Source organism: Grammomys surdaster, unplaced genomic scaffold, assembly GCF_004785775.1.
Source record: "Grammomys surdaster isolate TR1022 unplaced genomic scaffold, NIH_TR_1.0 191, whole genome shotgun sequence".
NCBI lineage: Eukaryota > Metazoa > Chordata > Mammalia > Rodentia > Muridae > Grammomys > Grammomys surdaster.
In genome coordinates this window covers 2278749-2302490 of record NW_021604636.1, presented here as the reverse complement: position 1 = coordinate 2302490, position 23742 = coordinate 2278749, and the positions used below count along the sequence as shown (strand labels likewise).

At 40.3% G+C, this 23742-nt stretch overlaps 1 protein-coding gene across 2 annotated transcripts in view; it reads right to left on the bottom strand.

Moving 5' to 3' along the window:
• Positions 1-23742, bottom strand: part of Slc38a11 (solute carrier family 38 member 11) — a 42865-nt gene that overhangs the window by 4367 nt on the left and 14756 nt on the right. For both annotated transcript variants that reach the window (XM_028769302.1, XM_028769303.1), the window contains 4 exons: positions 14488-14558; positions 13351-13512; positions 9072-9184; positions 5253-5384 (listed from right to left, as the gene is read on the bottom strand). In XM_028769302.1, coding sequence (XP_028625135.1) covers positions 5253-5384; positions 9072-9184; positions 13351-13512; positions 14488-14558 — 478 coding nt within the window. The remainder of the gene's footprint in view (positions 1-5252; positions 5385-9071; positions 9185-13350; positions 13513-14487; positions 14559-23742) is intronic.

The following is a 23742-nucleotide window of genomic DNA, read 5'->3' as shown; positions in this document are numbered from 1 at the left end:
AATTGTTTCTGTTAGCTTGGGGCTTTGCTTCCCACAGTACTGTAGTTTAAGAAGGCTATGAGAAATACACTCAGAGCTCACATGGTAATGACCAGCAGCCCTTCCAGAGCTGTCTCTGGCATCTTTTTTTTCTATATTTCCTGTAGTCATCCTCACTCACCCCCTCAGAAGACTGTTGGACTTCATACCGGTCCCAGTACAAAAAAGAGAAATATATAGACAGGTTGTTTTGCCATCTAGCACTTGAACAGACCTAAGTATTTATGAAAGGCACATAGCAAATAAAAAATTAAATTATCAAATAGCTGAAACTAAATGGGCTGAGAACTGTCAACAAATACTTTTTGAGTTAAGTTATGGAAAATATTATGGAAATGATGGGAGGAGCCATTAATGGGGAAGAGAAAGGGATCTCACCAGGCCCCTTCCTGCCGCTGCCCAGCTAGGAGAATCAGCTTTTCAGGCTGGCTCTACTGGCATAGGCCTCAGGTGCCAGGATTTGCAGACATGGTCTTTCAGTCCTATCAAAGTAACTGTACTGAGGAAGGGTACCCAGGCCCTGAGGAGTGACAAGGGTGACAAGTGTGACTCACTTCTGATAGTCCTGCCTCTGTGTCTGCTTTTGCCCCTTGAGACAGTGAGGTATGTGGTTTCTGTGGGTATGAAGACACAGCTTCTGAGATCATCAAAGGCCCTGCTGGGTCCAGCCTGCAGGAAGCTCCTCTCTAGTAGGCAGAAAGGGCCTCAGGACAGAAGGACAGGATCCTTGCTCCTTAGAGAGAAAAACCAGGCTGGAGGTATCTGAGATGATAGCTGGTGATCTAAAGGGGAGACTTTCTCTGAAGCCCCTTTCTCCTTGCTGTTGGTCCTTGCCTTCCCAGCAAGCCTCCCCTTCAGCCTCTAGAGACTACTTAATAACCCATGGGGCTACAAAGGCCCTGCAGGCTCTGCCCCCTTCTGCAGAGTCCATATTTGCCATGTTCCTGGTTCCTTTGGCTCTGCTAAGGAGCACTTGCGGATCTCCCTGGGTCCCTAGAGTTTCTCTTATCCCTTCCTCTGTCTTCCTCCTCCTCCATAGCTGTGAATATTTAAAAGCAGAAATGAAGAAAAAAAAGACAGAAAATTATCTATCTTTTAAATTTCTTCTTTATACTCAACTGATATTCATGGAATTTATATCTTATCTTAGAAAAATAAAATAAAAGGCTTCATCCTAGGAAGTAGGGCAACTTGGACTCTGGTTTTCTCACCCGGTGATTATGTTTCTCTGTCTGGGTTCTCACCGGCTGCTTTCTTCTGCCAAGCAAGCAGTACACAGTGCTTTGGGGGCTGCTTCCTGTGGCCAAAGCACCAGCTGTTTCTTTCTTTTTCTTTCTTTTCTTTTTTTTTTGTCTCTGTTTTCCCTCTTTGTACTGCAAGTAGAAACCCATAGGGCCCAATTACTGCAAATGCATTCTCTCCCCTAACAGCAACCTCCAGCCACGACACAGGATGGAGTCTTGCAACAGAACAGGTCAAGGACTTCTTTCTCTCTAAAATGGATTCTTTAAAATTGAGACTGTCTCTGCTTTGAGAATATTTCATTGCTGTTCTCTGCTAAGAAAACAATGAAACAAAGGTGACATTGGAGTTTACAAGGTAACACAAACATGTTACTTTGTATTTATTCATTTTTTCCAATAACTGTATTTTTCTGATTATGCACATTCTGATTCTAACATTTATCTTCTCTGTGGATAATTGTGATATCTTAAAAGCCACAAAAGAGAAGGGTTTCTAAAACACTACAGTTAGGGACCTGAAAAGGCTCTAGTCATTCACAGAAATTCTATTAATTCATATGAAAACTATGAACAAAAAATGAACACAAAAATCTTTACTCCCAATTTACTTACAGCCTGCTATTTATTTCAGTCCATTCAAAATCACTTCATATGTAGCATGCACTATTCTTAAGCTTATTTAAAGATAAATTTAAGCTCTCCCTCTCTTAATTCCCCCACTCATCATTTTTTTTTCTATACTGTGCATAGGACCCAGGCCCTTGAATAAGTTAGAGAAGCAACCAATCTCTGAGCTATATCCCCAGATTTTGTATGTGCAATGAATGTTATGTATTCATTTGCATGTCCATGTGTTCATGCATGTGGAGGTCAGAGGAAGATTGAGTTTCCTGTTATATCAATCTCTACCTTGCTCTTTTGAGACAGAGACTCTCGATTGAACCTGAAACTTGACGTTTCAGATAGAATGACTATCTGTTGGGGCCGGAGAGATGGTGTAGTGGGAAGAGCACTTGCTGCTCTTGCAGTGGGCCCAGGTTCAATTCTAAGCACCTACATGATAGCTTCCAGCAGTCTCTAGCTCTAGTTTCAGAAGATTTGGTGCCCCACCCCTATCTTGCCTCTGAGAGTACCAGACATGCATCCACTTACATAAATGCAGGCAAACAAGTTATTATACATAAAATAAATAAAAATTTAAAAACAAAAATGATCACCTGGCAATATGGCTCAGTGGGTAAAAGTGTTTACAGCACACATCTGACAGCTTGAGTTCAATCCCCGAAATCCATGGTGGCATGAGATAATCAACTCCTAAAAGACTGTCCAATGACCCTTATGAATGTATACAGTGGCAGACATGTGCCTGCCTGCTGACTGTCTCTCAGTCTCTCTCTCTCTCTCTTACACACACACACACACACACACACACACACACACACACACACCATGCATGCATGCATAGTGAGTAAATAAATTGAAAACTTCTTTAAAACGTTTAAAAAAAAAACAAAAACAAAACATTGGGAACTCAAATCAGGTAAGTCCTAAACCCAGAAAGATCAAACAACAACAACAAAAAAATTGGGATGGTAGTATTGCGGCTTGAACGAGAACTAGGCCCATGTATTTGAACACTTGGTCCACAGTTAGTGCTGCAGTTTAGGACAGTCATGAGTCCTTTATGAGATGAGGAGATGAGTCCTTGCTGGAGGAAATACATCACTGGGGGTCGGATTTGGGGTTTTATAGCCATGGACCTATGTCCTATTCTCTCTTTCTCTCCCTCTCTTTCTCCTTCCCTCCCTCTGTCCCTCTATCCCTCCTCCCTTCCCTCCTCCACTCTCTCTCCTGTATGTATAGATGAGTATGCTCAGTTTGCTTCCTGAAGGCTAAGTTGGCCTTATCCTCCTGCTGCTGCAGCTTCCCAGTCATGGTGAACTGTGAGCCAAAAGGACAAAGTTGCTTTGTCAGAGTATTTTATCATAGCAACAGAAAAGTCACTTTATAAGGGCTCATTATTTTGGACATCTCTACACTATAGTTGAAATGTTAATGCTACCTACAACACTGTGATATGTATATACATATGTGTGTATAAATACATATGTGTGTGTGGTGTATGTGTGTATATGTGATAGATATACATATTTGCCTTAATTTCCTGCTTCTATTCTAGTGGATTCTATTCTCTTGTGTCTATGAATATTTATATAAATGGGTCCTAAACTGTGGTTATAAGACATAATGACTTATGTAATAATTTGAGCCCAATGTTCTCAACATGTATCCAGTGTGGTAGACTATTACAGAAGTAATTAAATATGATTGTCTTTGAAGAGCTTACGGTTTGGTAAGTAATTAATGATAATTCATAAACAGTTCAAAGATTATGTGTTCTAAGATCTTATAAAAAAGTTATTTCATTAGGTTAATAGGAAATCATTCATAGGAATTAAGATTATTATGGGATTTGATTCCTGTCATTTGTTTTAGAGATGAGATCTTACTATATTGCTCAGACTGAGTTCAAGTGGTCTTCTTGCTTAGTCTTCTGAGAATCTAACTAGCTGAGACTACCGAGTTGCATCCACATACCAAAGGAAGGCTTTTCCTGTTGTGGATGTAATGAAAGATCCCCTAGTGTTCCTAGTGTCTGGGGCTTAGGGAAGATAGAGAGCCTCCCTTTCCATGTTATCTGATATAAGAGAAGTCCAAATTATTTGCTCCTCAACAGACTAGTTTCCTCCTTTCATCTGGAACATGTAGTCACATTGGCATTGGGACAGCATAGCAATGTGAGCATGACGGATAAACCTTCAGTTATCCCACAATTTTCAAAGCCAGGGTGTATGATGAGCTGCAGTCTCTCCTGTATAACTCTATCATCCTTGTGGCACAGGACCAGGAAATGCCAACTGGTTTCCTTCTGATTAGAAATCCTGTAAGGCTAGTGTAAAGGAAGAATAAGGACCTTGCAGTAGTGGCTTTCATTCATTGCTATCTCATCAAAGAACAAAATCCTAGCTGAACAAAATAGAATGGAATCATTCTTGATGTGCTTCTCTGTCCCTCTATGTTCCCAATGGAATCTTTCAAAGTGTGTTAATTTTGTGTGTGTGTGTTTGTGTGTGTGTTCTTCATCATCTACACAGCAGCTAAACTTTCATGTTGCTGAGAAAGGTTAGATTTTTCTAATTTCCTTCTGTCACTGTATTTCTGTCATGTAATACAGAGCATTGCTCAATTGCTATACGGTCAATGAATAAATGAGTTAGAAGTTGCACTTGACAATAGTCTCTGTAGGATTTAGACAGATATAGAAAAATAATCATTGCAGGAGAAGGAACAAATTGAAAGCAGCTAAGGCAAAGAACAAGAGGAAAAACCGATATGGCATAGTTACAGGCTAAAAAGAAATCTAGCAGCTAAGGGAGCCTTTGGAGAAGTACATTGGAAATAAGATTCTATAAAGGTAAGGGCTAGGTTATAGGACAACAGCATTTTCAATTGCTTTGAACAAGATGGATCAATTCAAACAGGACACAATAGAGACCTACATCTGAGTGGTATGAGAGATGACAAAAGTCTAGGGAGAGAAAAAATATTTAAAGAAAAAGAAATTTGGGTCATTCAAAGCGATTATGTGATTGGGATAAAATTTTCTTCCTTCTATAACTCCAAAAAGTCCACTAGATATTTAAATTCCACATCCAGTGAAGGGTTTAGTCAACTTGAGAAATACCTTTATAGTACAGGGACAAGACTTGTAACCATGGAAGCTCTGTCACAAACTATATGTGTCCACAGAGAGCAGAGTATCATCATTACCAGTATTTATTATTTTGTTGTGAACAGATTTTTATTATACTTCAGAAAGTGATACTCAAAAAAAAAAAAGCAAAGCACATTTTGTATTAAATGGACAAATTTTAAGAAAGGAGAGAGCAAATCCTTCAATGTACTTACATTGAGTTCTAAAACTATTCCAAGGCAATCGATCAGCAGTGATACCAGCATGGCTGCAGTAACGATAACCACTGTTAAGATGGTGTGGAACACTGATGAAAGGGTCCCACCAAAGAACACATTGGCAATTACCTGGCAAAGAAACAGATCAGACTGAGAGATGCCCTTGAGGGTTACTGAAATCACTGTGACCCTTTCACAGTAGCACCCTGACTGTGTGAAACACTATCAGTGAGGCAATTTGTCAAACTTTAGGTCACTAGGGACATTTCTATCTTTCCAAGGCATTCACATATTCACATAATAATAAGTATTCTTAACTATGTTCTTTGTCAGTCGATGTCTTGTGCTGTAGACCCAGAGCATGGCACACCAGTGTTACTTTTTTAGGGTGAGAAAGCTCTTGGATTGCTGCCTTATCCTTCTTGAGCCGGTAGGGTTACTACTAAAACAAACTATAAATACTAATTGATTATTTAATGACCTCTATGGAAGGTGTTGGGATTTACTCTTTTCATGATACTGGATATGTACTATCCTTTATTAATAGGAAATCAATGCTATACAAATAAAACCCACAAAGAAGAAAAGGAAACTAAAACAAATTCATTACTATTTTCTATGAACACACAGACCAGGAAGCTAATCTCTAGTCACCTGTTGGATGTATCCCACTCTGATAAATTTACAATAAGAAGATGTCTAAGGGATGATTACTGTTCTCAAGAATTGACATTCCAAAAGAAGACCCATAACTTGTACAAAGAAACAAATAAAGACTAGTTTGTGGCAGAATGAAAAAGACTAAATATAGTTTAGAAGGCTCTCCAGTTGTCTAGAATGGTCCAGTGTGGGGAGTAAAGTAATTCCTGAATGAATGTGTAGGGAATAGATGAAGACCACAGTGAATGTGTAATATTGACATGAGCACAGCCATGTCAAGGACCCCAATGTCTCAGACCAATGGGATTGGCTAAGCCTTCTCAGAGTCCATGTGCAAGTGTTGACAGAAAGTGTACTCTGTCTCAGGTTCCTCCCCCCAGATGTTCATAGCCTGAGGCCTCTCCCAGGAGTAGCCAACAGTTTCTCCTTATGCTGTATATAATAAACACATTAGTGTCTAGCTAGCTATAGTAGGTGCCTTCCATCAGAGCAAGCACCTCCCCTACCCAACCCCAGCTTTGCTGCATGTGTGTCTGTGTTTTTTCATTCCTATGTCTTATTCCCAGGCAGGTTTTTAGAGCCATGGTACACAAACATGACAGTCTTCCTCTTCATGCCTTTGCTGAAATGGGAATCACCTGAGCTTGAGGAGGGGATAAAATTTAGAGTAGAATTACAAGGTGAGACCACAGTGTACAGAAAAGCAAAGGAGAAAAAAAAATGAAGACATTATCTACGGAGGACGGAAAGAAGAATCTGAACAGAGTGGTAACCATGTGCAAAATCCCAGAGAAACAAGAACTGTCACTTGAGAAGAGAGAGCCAGGTGCTGGGTACCATGAAGATGACATGTGTTGAAGGATCACCCATATAGATGACATCCCCACACATCAGCTGTCCCAACACTGCTGGCCGAGACCTAATGGTGACACTAATAACCGTAGATGATATGAGTTTGATATTTCCCAAATTTATCTTCTTTAAACACAACTCTTCCGTACATCTATAAAAATGAGATTGTGAGCCTGAAATAACCACTTAGGCATGATAGTGGAGGGGTTTTATCAGGGCAGATAGTCTTTTTTATCCTCTTTAGATATGTCTGGCTAGTTTTCCCTATGAAGAGAAATAGTTGTGTTTATTTCTGTGTAAATAGTTCTTTCTCTGTCTCTCTGTCTCTCTGTCTCTGTCTCCGTCTCCTTCTCCCTCTCCCCATCCCTCTCCCTCCCCCCCCCCCGTGTGTGTGTGTAGACAGAACCAACAGCTAGTGAGATTCATATAGCATCCTGCATGGTATATGCTACCAAGGCAAATATCATTCTGCTTTCCTGTCATAGCAACTAAAATAGAAACTCCTTTCCCCATAAAGGAAAGAAGGCTGCAGGCGAAGTGGCTCAAACCATCCACATACCCTTGACCAGAAGCCATCTAAACCTGTACCATCTGCTCCTGTTAATTTGGAGATCCAATCTGAACCTGAAGTACTAGGCAGATGCTGACAATAGCTTGTAAAGCTTTGGAAGGATCTTGAAGTTTAATATCCCACAGAAAGTAAGCCTTGGTTCACTCCTCCCTTCTGTGAAGGAAGAGCACTAGCCTTGGGTTATGCCATCCTTGAACCTGGGTGTGACTGGAAAGAATTCACAGTACTGAACATCCCCTGCCATGTCCCAGCACTGCCTCTCATTGCCAGAACTGGCCTACAGTGACAAACCAGCAGCCTTGAGAAGCCTGCGGATTAGACAGGGAATTTAAGGCTCTGTTGGTGGTTCACTTCATACATTACATTCATTCACACAGGGTACTGTGTAAACAGCCTGTAGGAATAGATCCTGACTAAGCCCTTTACACAGTGACTCTGAAAGAAGCTCTGTGAGCCAGGATGGTGGGTGCTGCTACTCAACACACTGGCTATCTAGCCAACAGCAGAAGAGATTCCTGACAAGCCATGTTACCCAGTTTTACACAAGAACAGATTCTTTTCCATCTACATAACTACCTGTATTTGTAACTATGTAAAATTAACATAAAACATTTATATAACTATAGATATCAAAATATATCTGTAGACCTATTGTTTTAAGTTGAAGTTTGATTCCTCATGGACTATAATATTTTAAATATACAAATATATTATTTATATATTATATAATATATACATATATATGATACTATATTATATGAATACATATTATTACATTAAATACAAAATAAAACCAATTAATTTGGCCTATGGTAAATAAACAATGACTTATGCAATATCTTGCAAAATAAAATTTTGGAAAGAATGACTTTGAACTTTCATCCTTAATTTATTTTTTGCCATTCCTTTAAAACTAAAAGCAGCTACTTTGATTTGGCTGTCCTAAAGGCTGCTACTCAATTGGGAAAAAAGTGGTCTATTTGTGTTTACAATAGCATAAACTCGACCCTGGAGCATAATTTATAGTTACAACGTGTGAAACATTTTATTCTGTAAATATTTGAATACATATTTGAATGAAAATGAGGTCATGACCACTCCTAGGTATGGTTGAGGAGAACATTTTTATTGTAGACATGAGGGAGAAAAAACAGCCAGAAGCATCTTGAAGAGTCCAGAGCAGGGAGAGGAAGAAGCACATTAAACATGGCTAGTAGACTGAAAAGGGCCATGAGAGGAGAGACAGAGGTGAGAAAGCAAGAGAAGAAGAAGAAGAGAGAGAGAAGAGGAGAGAGGGCGAGCAGATCCAGAGAGAAGCCAAGGACAAGAGACCAAGAGAGTAAGTGACTAAAAAGGCTGAATTGTATAAGAATCATAAGGGGTGGGGGGAGGGGAGGGGATGAAGTGGGGGGAGTGAAGCTGAGGGTCTAGAGAGGTTTAGGGTAGGAGGTTAGGGTGAGGAGGGTGGAGGGGAGAAGTGCACAGAGGAGCCCAGATTCTGTGAAAAATACTGAGATAGTCTGGCAGCCTGTGTCTGCTTTAATATGATAATAGGCACCTCAGTTGGCCATTTGCCCCAGGTTTCTTTGGAACCTAAGGATATTCATCTGTAGATTCTGATACTTAATAGCTTAAAGAGAAGGCTGTATGAATCTATCCCCTGTCATCATGTGTATTGAATTTGCATATGGAATTATTTGTGCCTTCCTAAATGCAGCAGAACCTATGCTTACCTCTCTGGTCACAAAGCATTCAATCGGGTAAGTCAAAATGACAGTGATGCCGTAACAAAACCTCCCAAAGGTCACCAGGTCATCACTTCTGCAGTAATTTTCAAACAAGTCTCCTGGAGAACAAGAGAAAATAGATTTATTTGCAAGGTATTGGGGATAAATTACTTTGTATAAAAGTGGTTACATATACACATACACATACAGACAGAGGTATAGAGTAGCGCATATATATATATATATATATATATATATATATATATATTTCATATAAAGCATAGATTACCAGGTCTAAGTATAACATACTGCCTTCAGTAACCCAGGTTTATTCACTGCTATTAAAACTAGTGTATATTCCACTTGAAGATAAATCTGTCACTGGTAGAGTTCTTATTTGTTTTTAGTACACTTGCCTTAAAGTTGTGCCAACTTTTGAAAAAATACTTTGTCCATTGTTTTTTTTTCTCTTTCTTTTAATAACAGAATCAACTCCCTAAATTCTTATGCATTAGCCTTTATAAATGGCTTCTGGTCTTTGTTTCTGGTGACTGTATTATTTTTAACAAATGTCTATTAAAATAAACAAATTTCTCTTTGAAATGCTATCTTTAGCTTGAGGACAGCCCCACAAGGAAGAGCAGAAGCAGGGCATGTGGGGAACTCGGTTCCTGTGCTTGAGGTATGCAGGTCCTGATCACAAACTCAGGACCACACCAAGGAATTCCAAAGATACACTGTCTTTCAGGGCATTTGATAAACCCAAATGTAAATGCATATTTTATTGGTTCAAAATTGAAAAAGGGGGCAATTCCAGGAATGAACATTAACTTTCTTTTCAAACAAAGTAATAAACCGTATATATCTTATGCTAGTTCTTATTGAGATTCCGTTTGTTTTTAGAAGTCTAAGAAGAAACACCGGGCTCTATTCTCAGATCATATGCCAGCACATACTTGCTGAACACAGCCTTTGGGCCTCTTTATTTCCTCACCATAACATGGTTAAGTGTACAACACAGCAGTTGCCTTTTCTGAATTAAATCAATTAGAAAATCAGACGGAAGCCATGTATTTTACAACACTGTTTCAAAAGAGCTTGTTTTTGTTAAAGAGTGAGGAGGTAACCTACTTGCACATCCTCTTTTTAAGACACACTTTAAGTGGCCATCTTTTTTCCCTCACCAATGACACCAGATGTGTCTTACCTTTTTGCTGCCCATTCTGGGCAGAAAAAGATGACAGCACAAAGCAGTAGTGGCAGAAAATAGCTTCAACGTTGATTGAGGGGTCAACACTGTGAGAAACTCAGGAACGGAGGTTCCCATCGCTAACCACTAATAACTAGGCCCTGCATCTTCTCTGAAGTCCCAGGGAATAGCAACAGGACTCTAGACTTCCCACGGCCTTACTGGCTTAAATTTACCTGATAAACAGTGGAGTACATAATTTATACAAACAAGACCAGATCAACTGTAAAAGTGTTTTATTTGCCAGATGTAATTGTTGTCTCTAAGGCTTACTGCCTCTGTCTGCTAACCTAGATCTAGTCCTGGAAGCTTCTAGTCTCTGTACAATCTTATCTAGGCCTAGAATGTTTTCAGCCTCTGAGACTTGCTTCTGAATAAGCTCACCCTTTCTAGTTTTTTCTCATCTCTGGCTGGCTGATTCAACTTAGTTGTTCTGGCTCAAAATGCCTCTCCAAGCTGACTGATTCAATCTGGGTTCTCTTGAATTTCTCCACTGGGCCTCATACTAACTTTGCCAATAAATTCTAATATTTTGGCTCATTCTCATTCTCTGATTTGTTCTGTTTTCACTTGTGTCTGGCTTGTTCTTTCTCTGCAACCTGTCTCTTTACAACTGTCTCAGTAAAACTGCCTTCTCTCCTTTTCTACATGTCTCTCTCTTAAGTAGTTTTTCTTTCCTCTCCTTGTGAGAATTGAGCATGCCCTATTCTGTCAAATCTTTCTCTGATTTATCTCTATGTCTGCCACTCAGTTAGACATCACTTTCAGACATGGATGCTTCCTTCTACAAACTAACTTTATCTTCATTGTTTGGGATTAAAGGTGTGTACTAAGGGCATGTCTGTATTCCAGCCAGAGGGATTCAAGGTGTGTGCCAAGGGATGAGCCGCACCACATTAGAAACAAGTTTTTCCAGTAAACAACACAATCTTGAGGCTCACAGTGGGATCAAATATCCTCTGCAACAATTGACCTAAAGAGAAATGAGCTAAAGAAGCAATATTGGCTGAGTCCAGCCTGAATCTTCCCTGTGTTTCAGGGAATTAGAGTAAAGAACAAACAAAAGCAAGAGCAAAAACAATGACATCAAAGACTGGCCAGCTTTTTTATATGGAGATGTGTGTGAGAGACAGAGAGTGTATGTGTGTGTATATGAATACATGCAGTATATGTATGTGTGTGTGCATGCGCACACATGCATGCGCGCGTGCATATGCATGGACAGTGGAGGCCAGAGAACACCAGGTATCCTGAAAATCATGTTCTGCCTTATTATTTTTGAGATAGAATTTCTCTCTGAAGCTATGCTGGCAGTTAGGAATCCCAAGTGATCTTACTGTCTTCCTCATGCCCAAGAATAAATACATGCACATGTGGCCACACTCAGCTTAAAGAGCCCCTGTCACCCTTTTCTTTAAAGGACAGAGTACTACTATATAGCACAGGCTACACATCCCGAGCTTTAGCTTCTCCTGTGTTGTATCGAGATTACAGGTGTTAGTGATACATACAGCTGTCATAAGTATTACACCATGGCAATTACCAATGCTAAATACACTACGAAGATGTCACTAGCCAAAACAGAGAGACATTTACAAACCAAGGTTACCATAAATGCAGGAGCCCTTAGGCCATCCAACTTTGCATACCATGTAGTAATCATGACTTGTACGTGGCAGTGTTTGAAACAGTTCTTAAACAGTCTTAAGATTTTGAAGGTTGCTTTTAACTGTACTATACTGGAGCAGGTAGAACACACATACACACACACGTGTGTATGTATATATATGTATGTGTGTGTATATGTACATTTATCTATATGTGTGTATATATAGTATATATATTGTTATATTGGTATCACATTAATGATTCAGTTTTTTTTTTTAAAAAAATCTTATTTTCTGAGAAATGTATGTATGTAATCATGGTGACCTATGACATCTATTCAGATCTAGGTATCCCAAGAGTACCACAGTGTCACAGAAAACTGAGTCAAGAGGAGCTGGACACTAAGAGACTATTAGAGGCTCTGTGCTGATCAAAACTTGGGAGGCAGACAGACAAGGGGTAGGGAGAATATCTGAACTTGGGCATCAGTATACATGCATACTGGTTGCTTACCAGCCAGCTGGGGCAAGTTACTTCTATTTCTGTGTAAGCAGGAAGTAGAACTAGTTATTCCACTTACATTCAAAGGGTTGTGGGAAGGTCAAGTGAGATACTAGACCCGCAAAAGCTGCGACTGTATGGATCATGGCGTTTGGCTTCGTCAGGCTACCCTGAGTACTAAACCCTTAACGACTGGACGAAAGCCTTAAAGCAGTCAAACGAGGAACACTTAGTTACTGACACCAAGAGATACAAGAAAAGAGAAGTCCCTTTGAAGGCAGAGAGGCTTTATAGGAAAGATGATGTTTGTAACTTAGTCTAGAACGAGACAGTTAAGCAGAACAGTCCTACAGGCCTGGGCTTCAAGGAGAATGGGGAAATCACCCAGAGTATTTGTCAACAGAAAAGCAAGATCCCAATCTCTGGGTGGGGTGGGGGATTAGGAAGTCCTGAGGAAGAAAACAACAACATCACAAATATTAGCATAGAAAAAGAAAAGCTGTAACTGTCTAGTCATCCTTTCCTCAAGTGGAAGGCAGTTCAGTACAGCTAACTGACTCAGAACGGTTCAAAGAGACCAGAAGCAGAAAGGTTATCAGCTTCAACTTTGGGAGGCTATTAGTACCCTGGAAAGGAAAAGTACAGGGCAGCTGTCGAGAGGGGAGCCAGAGTTCACATCTGGAAGCAAGCAAACAAACACACCTGGGAGCCAAGAGGATGGATCACAGAACTAAATCTGAGAGGTTAAGAAGAGAGAAATTGTAGAGCAGACAATAGACAGGCAGGAGGAGAGAACAGAGTGGGTGGAAGAGGGCTGGTGTAGGATAGCCCCTGGGAAAACTTTTCCAGAAATAAGCAGAACGCTGATATACTGGTACCAGTGTGCATGTGCACCAGGATGGGCAGTGGTTTCGTCTCTCCTGTTACCTTGAGTGAAGCCAGTAAAAGTGAAGTACCCACTTGTGGCAAAGAGCACACAGATGAATACGGAAACCAAGATGGATGTGTGGATGATCCGGCGCCACTTTGCTACCGTGGGCTCTTCGAGAGAACCATAGACTAGGAAGCAGTTATGGTGGCAAATGAAGGCTGTAACACAAAAGAAAACCTCATTACTAGGGAAAGAGCAGGATTGTGTTTTCTACTTTGAAAAGGTGAGAGATGTATACTGCCTTAGAATATCAAATATCTATAATGAAAATGTATTAATTTACAGCACTAAGTAAGCCAGAACGTAAGGCCTACATACAAGGAACTTCACAGAAGGCTTGCCTAGTGACTTCATGTAACTTTCAACATGAACCAGACTTGTCCAGCAACTCTCCCGTGTTTTTCCTCTTCCCCTTCCTATCTTCAGGAAAATCTGTACCTCATTTTATTTGGCAGCTGGGACATAGGGGAGTTATAGATATCTAACAATCTTAAATCCTTTCTGCAAAGATTTTAAAGAAGTCCATGATATTTGCTGGACTTTCACATTAGAAAGCACACTAACCATTGGTTGAACTAAGCAGTGGGTTTGACAAAATCACACCATGAAACAGGTCGGAGGGGCAACAGGTACACAGAGGCTGCCTCTAGGACGATGAAAAGAAGTGGTTTGGGGGTTGGGAAAAAGTGGCTTTTTATTGAGGCCATGACACATGTGCAGGAGGACATGCGGCAGGGGCAACAACGGGAATTGTTTCGCCTGTTGGCAGCTAGTGATGATATGACTTGTTGCCAAGTCCCTCAGGGCTGTCCAGGAAGGTGCCTGATTGCTAATATTGTTATGGAGGTCCCTTTGGGTTCACCAGGGATGTACCTGATTGCTAACTTCTGTAATGAATGTCCAGCATAGAAACACTGTTCTCCAATTAGAAGCAAAAATTTAGTAATGAATGAGAAGGTTTAGTAAAGGACAAGAAAGGCTTGAGCCTGATTTTATATCAACACGAACTAGATTATATGCTGCTAATGGGGAAATCTAAACACAGAAGACCCTCTATAGACATATATAGACCAGAACCTCTTCCCAGAGCAGATGTGTCATATTGAGAAAGGGTTTTGAAAGCAGATACTCACCAAAAGACATCACCCCAATAGCCTGGATGGCATTGGGCTTTGCAAACACCCAAGCATTGTCTGTCTTTGGTCTAGAAGAAAATCAGTTAGTTAGATACATTATTAAACAAGTGTAATAATAAGTTGGAGAATAAGAAATAGCGTCACACATAAAAAAAATGAGTATCTTTCAATAGGAACTTAATAAGCATGCTGGAAAGATGGCTCAGAATTTAAAAATACTTCTTTTCCTTGCTGAGGAACCTTGGTACCCAGGTATGGTACCAAGCACCTTCATGGTGACTCATGGCCATTTGTAACTCCAATTCTGGGGTTGAATGCCCTCTTATGAACTCCTTGGGGACCATATATGTGATATACACACAAACACACAAAAACACACACACACACACACACAGAGACAGAGACAGAAAGAGAGAGACAGAGAATAATATTCGTAGACAAGAATACCCACATATACAAAACAAATAACTTACTGAAAAGAAAAATTAATAAGTGGGCTCCATTCGTCTCATCAACATACTTTTCCTGGGGGCATCAGAGTTTCCTAACCCCACTGCTTTAAAATGTCTGTTGAACACTTGGGAGATTCTGTGTTTAATTATACATGTAAAATACTCACTGACTGTGTGATTTGGGGAATCGATTTGCTCAATCAATATAACAACAAACATTAGTATGGAGTCACCACACAAGAGCCTAAGGGAGACAGATATACAATTACCAGTATCCTATAACTGCTCTCCATTCACCTCTTCAGTGTTTCAGGTTCGATTCCCCTGAGAGAGGTGTAATGGGAGCTGTAGTTCGCTGAGGAGGGTACACGTGAGTTGATGCTGACTGAGGGTGCACTGTTGATTTCTGGGGAAATATACTTGTTTCTTGCAGAGACATTTAAGAATTATCATCGTTTATGTTAGACATAGAAGTGCACACCTTTAACCTTAGCACATAGTGGGCAGAGGCAGGTGGATCTCTACAAATTCAAGTCTAGCTTGATACAATACAAATTGAGTTCCAGGTCAGCCAGGGCCACACACTGAGACTCTGTCTCAAACCAAAACCAACACAATTATTTTTGTTTAACATCAGGATAGTTTCTGCCTAGTGATCCAGTTTGCTTTGCTTCCTGGTGTGTTTCGTACAAAATTTTTTCATGCCTTGGCCTCATGTTTCTACCTGTTGGTAGACGTCTCAAGAGGAGTTTTGATCATAAACACTTTTAAGAATTATATTTTACTCAGTTATTTGTTTTGAGATAGAGTTAGTTCCAGGCTGGCCTCAAACTTGTGATTCCCCCTGCCTCAGCCTTTATAGCTCTGGGATTAAACGTGTGGCTTCGTCTTGCCTGTTTACACACTTTAAATTCTCAAGGAGCATAAATCCCAGTGGAATTAAAACATCCAGAATCAGCACGGATTCGGATTGGCCTACCTAGAACACAGTTTCTCCTCTACCTTCAGCAATAATGAATATTACAGGCCTTGAATCTATTCCTCTGGCCCCTTCTATTTATTGGCTAAAGCATGCCATCAGCTAAGTTAATCGATCCCTGTTTCAATTTCTGCATTTGTGAAATGTGTGTAACCATATTATCCAATTCCCTGAGCTATTGTACAGATTAAATGAGATAAGGCATGTAAATCTTCTGAACTAGGGACTGTAAGGCAGTATATATTCAATTTATAGTCAGTTTTATCGGTTCTATTTAGTAATATTTGATTAGTATCCTTTCTTAAGTGTTCGAAGGCCGATAAGCATCCACAAGCATGACACACTTCTATTGATAGGTTTGAATGAGACTCAAAAGAGTGTATGGAGGTAGACAAGGAGCCCACTGGAGAGCACGCAGTCACTTGGGGGTTAAATAAAAAGAGGAATTCTCAAGATGAAAACTCAACTTTCATGTTTGTTATTCATTGTCTGTATGAAGAGGACACAAGCGGATCCCATTTATTTTGTCAACGTCTGTAGAGTTTGTGCAGTATATCATCTTTCTATAAATGAACTGAGCGGCTCTCAGGGGGAAAAGCTGTCTTTCAGAAAAGCTAGCCTGTGAGGGAGGCCTCCCACTGTTTCCAGGCCTGCTGGGAATCTCTGCTCTTTGAGTGGGAGCTACTGCCACCTGCTGCCTCCACTGTTCTCTCTTTCTCTCTCTCCAGTCAGCCTGGCAAATTCCAGCCTTAATGAGCAACTGAAACATGCACGCTTATTTAATACACTTATAAAACGATCCCTGTTGGGCAGTATTAGCAGAAGACTCTAACTTTCTGATACGCTCTGAGTGAGCAATGTGTTCCAAATCTAGAAAAACGATAGAGGTAAGAAGACACGGGTTTTCAATGATTTGTCACAGAATAGGACTGAGTTCACAAACAGGTCCTCAGAGAGGGAGGGAGAAAAGGAGGGAGGGGGAGGAAGGGGGAAGAGGGAAGGAGGAACAAAGGGATGAGGAAGGGGAAAGAGAAGTGGGGGAGAGAGGAAAAGCAAGAGTGGGTGGGGCTCAGACACCAGTGAGCTACCCTGGGTGTTCCAGTAAAAGGGGAAAACAAAGAAACCAGGGTGCTGTGAAATCCTGGACAGAGAGTATCTAGAACAGGGAAGAGACAGAGGGTGGGGGTGGGGTGGGTGGGGAGTTGGGGTGGGATCCTAGAGTGGAGGGGGTGGTGCAGGAACAAGCTGATCTCTCTAGAAGGCTCAGCAGGACAGGAGGCCAGTCAGGGTGATCCATTATCTTACCTGTGTGAGCATTTGAAAGGAGGTTAACATAAGAGATCAAGTCTAAAAGTCAAACAAACAGAGCAAACTGGGAAACACAAAACCGAAAGCAGGAATGAAGCAGGGAAAAGGGAGAAGGGGGTAGGAAGGAAGCGTAAGAGAAGGGAGGGACTTCATTTTGAAAACTTTAGTGTCTATGAATTGCAAGATGTGAAGAGAAGATAAGGTCATTTCCGGCTTGGCACAGAGCTGTTCGGAGCCTTAGAATGACCAGCGCTTCCAAAAAGAAATGATCGCTTCCTTTACATAAAAAAAACCTTAACAGATGTTAATTATATAATTTTTGTTTAGCCTTTTTGGTGGAGGATGCTGGGGATCAAAATCAGGTTGTCCTACATGCTAACCACAAAGCTATACATAGCCCTATGTGCTTTTAAATAAAAGACCTACTTTTAAGCATTTTCATTTAGAGGTATGTCCATGAGAGTAGATGTTGTGTGTGGGCAGGCCTGGAGAGGCCAGAAGAAGACACAAGATCCTCTGGAGCTGGGGTTGCAGCTGGTTGTGAGCTGGCAGATGTGGGTGATGATCTGGATTCTTGTATTCCTGCATCTTATCTTGATTAGAAACTTAAATTTGTTATCTTCATAATGGCTGACGGATCAGAAATGTTGTCCTGACAAATAAACCTGTCTTCATGAAGTGATAAAAACAAGCTTCAGGCTGGGTATGGTGTCTCACCTGAAATCTCAGCACTCAGGTGGCAGAGGCAAGTAGATTTCTGTAAGAATGGGGCTAGCCTGGTCTACAAAGCAAATTTCAGGCTAGCCTGGGCTATATATTGAGCCCCTGTTTCTAATAAATAACAACAAAACAACAACTAAGCGTCAAAGTATTGCTACTGGGTCTTAGGACACTGCACCTTTAGGCCAGGAGGCTCGGAACACCTTGTACCTTCTGGTAGCACACACTCAAACTTTTCAGCAGAGCACAGGAGGCTTCTGAATAATTCAATGTGGGCAGAACCTGTTCTAAATTAACTGCTTCAATCAGACACGGCTTAGAGTTAAATGCACTGGATACCCCTAGGCACAGCTCAGCATTTCCTGTCTTCTGTCACAGCACAAGCTCTAAGTGACAAGCAGACCAGACCACTTCCTCAAGCTCAGCCTCAGCTGGCTCCTCAGCCACTGCTCCCTCTTAGCTCATTTGTGTCTGACTCCTCAGTGATAAAGATCTGTGTTTGACGTGAGCTGCCAGCCCCCCCCCCCCAAAAAAAAAATCCTCCCTTGTGATTACTTTCAATGTCAAAATGGATTCACTTACTTTAAATACAATTTATAAAATTCGATTTAAATTTTCAGAAAACTTAATGCTATTCTTTTGTGGGGGTGGGGTGGGTGGGCAGAATTTAGTTCTTCTGTTACAAAAAACGATCCGTGTGAAACAAATCATGTAATCACGAACACGTTTCGTCACTTGAGATGTCAACTTTCTTTGACTCTGATTATCAACGATTCTTTGATTCCCCTACAGACTCTTCACAAAGTGCTGTTGCTGGGTTGATTTGGCACAAACAGGCAGGTGGGAAGGAAGAGAGTAGGGTCTTACTTCAGAAAATGCCCCAGTGTAGGGGAATGCCAGGGTAGGGAGGCGGGAGAGGGTGGATGGGTGGGGCTCACCCTCACAGAAGCATGGGTGGGGAGGGAATAAGCGGTTTCTGGAAGGGGGGACTGGGAAAGGGGATAACACTTGAAATGTAAATAAAGAAAATAGCTAATAAAAAAAGAAAAGAAAATATTTATTAGTACCATCACCATCATTATTGTTATTGGTATGTGTTTTGTGTATTCATTTGAAGAACACAGTTATGGGTATGAGTAAGAACATGAGCATGTAAAAGTCAGAGGACAACGCCAGTGTCTTCCTCAGTCACTTCTCCACTGTTTCCTTCTTCCCCCAACATAATATTTTTATTTATTCTTTGAGATTTCACATCATACACCCTATCACATTTACTTCCCAGTCCTTCCCTGTCCACTCCCTTCCTTGTGACATCCCCCCAGCAAAAAGGAAAAAGTCGAATGTGTGCTATCCCTCTACTTACTAGAGCTTGCTCAAACTCTCTGTGGCCTGTCCCTTCCACAGCGCTGAGCCTTTCCCCTCCTGTAGCCCTGCCGGAAGCCATCTATTCTGGAGAGCAAGATTTCATCATCCTATCACAGTTTTTAAGAGGTCTCCTCAGTGGCTTCCTGTTATGATGTTACTACCTATTTGGGGTGGGGGTAGTTCTTTCAATGAACCTGAATTGGTTCCAGACTGGCTGGCCAGCAAGTCCTGACCCCTTCCTGTCTCCACTTTCCTATTGCTGGGATCACAGGCATACACCAGTGATTTGGCTTTACAAAAGGGGTGCCTGGAGATCTGGATCCAGGTCCCCATGCTTACACTAAAGACCCATCATGAGTGAACCATCTCTCCCAAGCCTCCTAATTTTTTTTAATATTATGAATATTTGTTAGAATTATGAGTATTCTTTGGATTTCTGATAGTTATAGGCCCAACTCTACCCTCAATAAACTTTAATAGACCCACAGAGGGGGACTGGGTTATGTCTACCTTTGTAGCACCACAACCTAGAACAACTGACTCAATAGGCATTTAATAATACTCTAATTGATTGACACTAGACTCTTGTATTTGAGCCTTTGGTGGTGAGTTCTGGACCAACTATGAATCCAGTTGTCTAAGCTAAAAACCTTGGTGTCAACCATCACTCTACATAACTCTTGCTCCCTTAGTCCCTTCACGCAGTTACTATGTCTAATGAACTTTTTCAGCTTAAAGGTTCCTCCTTCTTTGTATCTACAATCCATGTACATATACTCTACCAGTTATCCTGTGCCTGGAGTCTTGACACAGACAGCCTTCTTCCAGGCTTCTGTTCTCCCCTTTGCCCCTACCTCAGGCTGCATGAATAGCCTAATTAAAGTGGGAGCTTTATCTGGTCACTCTTCTGTTTCAGAACTGTCACTGTCCATCAGCTAAACAAGACAAGTTTTTTACACTGCAGCAAAGCCTTCTCTTCATCTTGGTCTCTGAGTAAACCATTTCTTTGTATACTTTTAGCCAGAATCAACAAAACTCTAGTTATGTCTTAAACACAGTATCTATGTAGTGTGGAAAGGGGGTGATAGGAGAGTGGGGGTCAATGGTCGTTATGATCTGGGTTTGAAAATAAACTTAGAAAAGTTTTTCTTAATAGTAAATACTTTTACATGAAAATTTCATTGCCTCAAGTTGATGCTTATTCTTTAATTATATCAAAACTGTGTTCAGCCAATCCTGGGGATGAGTTAACTAAAGCAAGAAGGCATATGATAGCTGTTCAACTGATGATCAGGCAATTCTTTACTGAGCACCGAAGTCTGTGCTGGAGAGCTAAGATACAGTATGAACGAGCAAATGTGACCTCTGTTCTCCAGGTGCTTGTAGCAAGATGAAAGACATAAAGTACCCGAAGATGCCTAAGAGATGAGTAGAGACAATTCAACAACAAAAATGATCGTTTTATTTTTTAAGTAGAGAAACCTTCTCAATTCCCTTTGGTTAAAGCTCCAAACTTACAAAGCCAAAATACTCAAGTTCTGAATCTGTTCCTGAGTACCATTCCAGGGAAGCAACAGAAGCTCCTGATGTGAAACTCACATTGCCTACATGATCTGCAGAACAAATCCACATGTATCCTCTCTGTATCCTTAGGCCACACTTTCAAGAATGAATATCCCAGCTTCTATCTAAGGACCATGCAAACAATGCCCCAATTACTTTCTAGAGTTCCTAGAAGCTGGATGTGGTGGCACACACCTTTAATCCCAGCATTTGGGAGATAGAGGTAAATGGATTATGTGAGTTTGAGGCCAGCCTGATCTTCATACTGAGTTCCAGGACAGACAGAGCTACATAGTGAGACTCTGTCTCACCCCCTCTTCCCAAAATGAGTCAATATGGCATTTTTAGATTCATCTTTTGACTTGACCTATAATTTGCTCAATAGTTCCTATGTTTAAAATGAAATAAGGTATTTTAACTCTTTTTTTCATCTTAGGCCAGTTTCGCCCACCACTTTACCACATTTATACCGTTTATCAAATAAGGAGGTTGGGAAGACAGAAGAAGAAAATGGGGCATTGTCTAGATTCATTGTCTTTTACTGAAATAACTTATTGAACATTGATAGATCATATGGTTTTTAAGTATATAAGTGACATGAAATACTTTGCTAGAAACATTGTGGGATTTTTTTTCTTTTTAAAAATTTCATTAAACCATTTCTCCAGATTCCAATAGGAGTACTTTTTTTCCATGAGGATATTTATCATTCATTTACATCTTAAATTCTGTTGTATGTTCTTCCCATACCATGTAATGAAACCCCTGTAATCTAAATGGGTCCTGTAATTTGCAGGGTACACTGGCCCATCCACATTTCTAATCATTACTGTTTTGATGTCTTTGGGGACACTCATTTTCCTATTCAGGCTCTGGCATGAGCCTACTCTTGGGACCAGATCACAAGCAACTCAGCACAGATTCTGGAGCAGGAATCCTTATAGATCCTCAACAGAGCCAACTGGAACTAATCCTTGTAGTGGACTGGAAGCACCTGAAAGAGAAAACTCTTTCTCTTTCTGTGGACTTAGACCCCAGTAGATTTAAGTTGAGACTGCCTGCTGTTATCTTACGACAGTGAGCAGGCATTTCAAACAAGAGTAGGAAGAAGAGATGGAGATAAAGAAGAGCTATGTCTGACGTCATTCATTGAGCTCCAGGAAACAACACACAGATTGTCATACCCAGGAGCCAACCTTGAACCTTATAGTTGGGTTAATAAATTGTCTTTTACTTCAGTCAGATTATATTTTGGTGATTTTCATTTACAATGAAAATAGCAATAATTCATATGTCAAAAAGTTAAGTGAGTGAGTTTGTCAGAACTAATCAGAACTCTTCCTCAAATATTTATGTTTACATATTTTTTTTACCCATTTTTCCCGATCCTGTCTTGAATCCAGTCTAGTTTATTAAATTGTAGAGTTTTAGGCTTAGATTAGACAGAGTAAGGAAATTAATGCTTGCTGGGTTCTAGGGTACATTTTTTGTATCTAAATGTCTATAAAAAGTATAGACATATATCCTCCAGTTATGTTTAGAATGCTGTTATTAATTAAAATGCTATAACAGATGTCATATGAAGAAAAAATTTTACATTCGATGACATTAACATTTCCACACTGATTGTAAGATATGAATATTAATCATATCTGAAATAAAGAATTTTTTTTTAAAAAATACCTCTTATTTAAGTCAGAAAAATTAGGGGAAAAAAACAAGTGTTTATTGTATTTTCATACTTATGCTCTTTCTGGAAAACAATTAAATTGCCTTGCTATCCCAATTTTTATAAAGGAAAGACCTAGAAAATACAATAAAATTGAACATAATTTCCAAGAGGAACTGAAAGTTTCTGGGCTGTGGCTATTTGAAATCATACCAGAAAGCAGAATTTACGGCCCTATGAGTTATGGAAAAGGAAATTGAATTGTGTTTTATTTTTAAAACACAACCACTAAAAAGGTGTTTCCATGGTAACAAGGTCAATACCAGCAGCCGTTACAGACCTGCCTCTCTTCTGATAGTGGGTTTAAAGATCTTTTTTTTCAAATACTATTTTAGAAGACCTAGGGGGAGAGGAATCTACAGCTTTTCTGATCATTCATCTGAACTGAAAATGAAGAAAAGCACACACGGTGTATTGGATTTCTCATGTTTTATGGATGATAAGCATCTTTCCCTGTCTTATTTCCAGAAAGAAGCCTGCTTGACTAGCTACTGTGCCAACCTCTACAGAGATTTCATTAGCCTGGTTGTAAACAGGGCAAGCAGAAGTTGTTTGCAGAGCTATTCAAACAGAAATAAAAGGTGGCACCATTTGAAAAGACATACTTCTTATACATCTAAATATTGGAAGAGTTAAATAAATAATCCCCATCATTGTAAAACTTCAGCCTCAGATAAAATATTATATCACCAGTAGAGGAAATTAAGGCTACATTTGTTTACAGCCCAACCAAACAAATAGCTCTTTAGGCTCTTTAGCCACAAAACGAACTCATTTAACCTGACAGGAAGGGAACATCCCTTCCTGATAGTTTCCCTGATAGTTATCTATAGAGCATCATTTCCCTACTACACAGGGAGATATTGATATTTTATTTCTTTTTGTATTCAAAATAATCTGTCACATGACACTTTCCACATAAAAATAAATACTGAAAAACACAGATGAAGCATGAACCATCAACCACAGGCGATCAAGAAGAAACAAAATGCTCTGGTTTCATGGAGTGCAGCTGACATATACTTGTGGCTAGTCTCTGGGTCAGAGGCTCTTGCTAGCTCCTTGTTCATGGACTCTACTTGTTCCATATAAGTCTAGTTGCCTGGCCCCTAAGCAGATGCAGTCAGAGGCTCTGT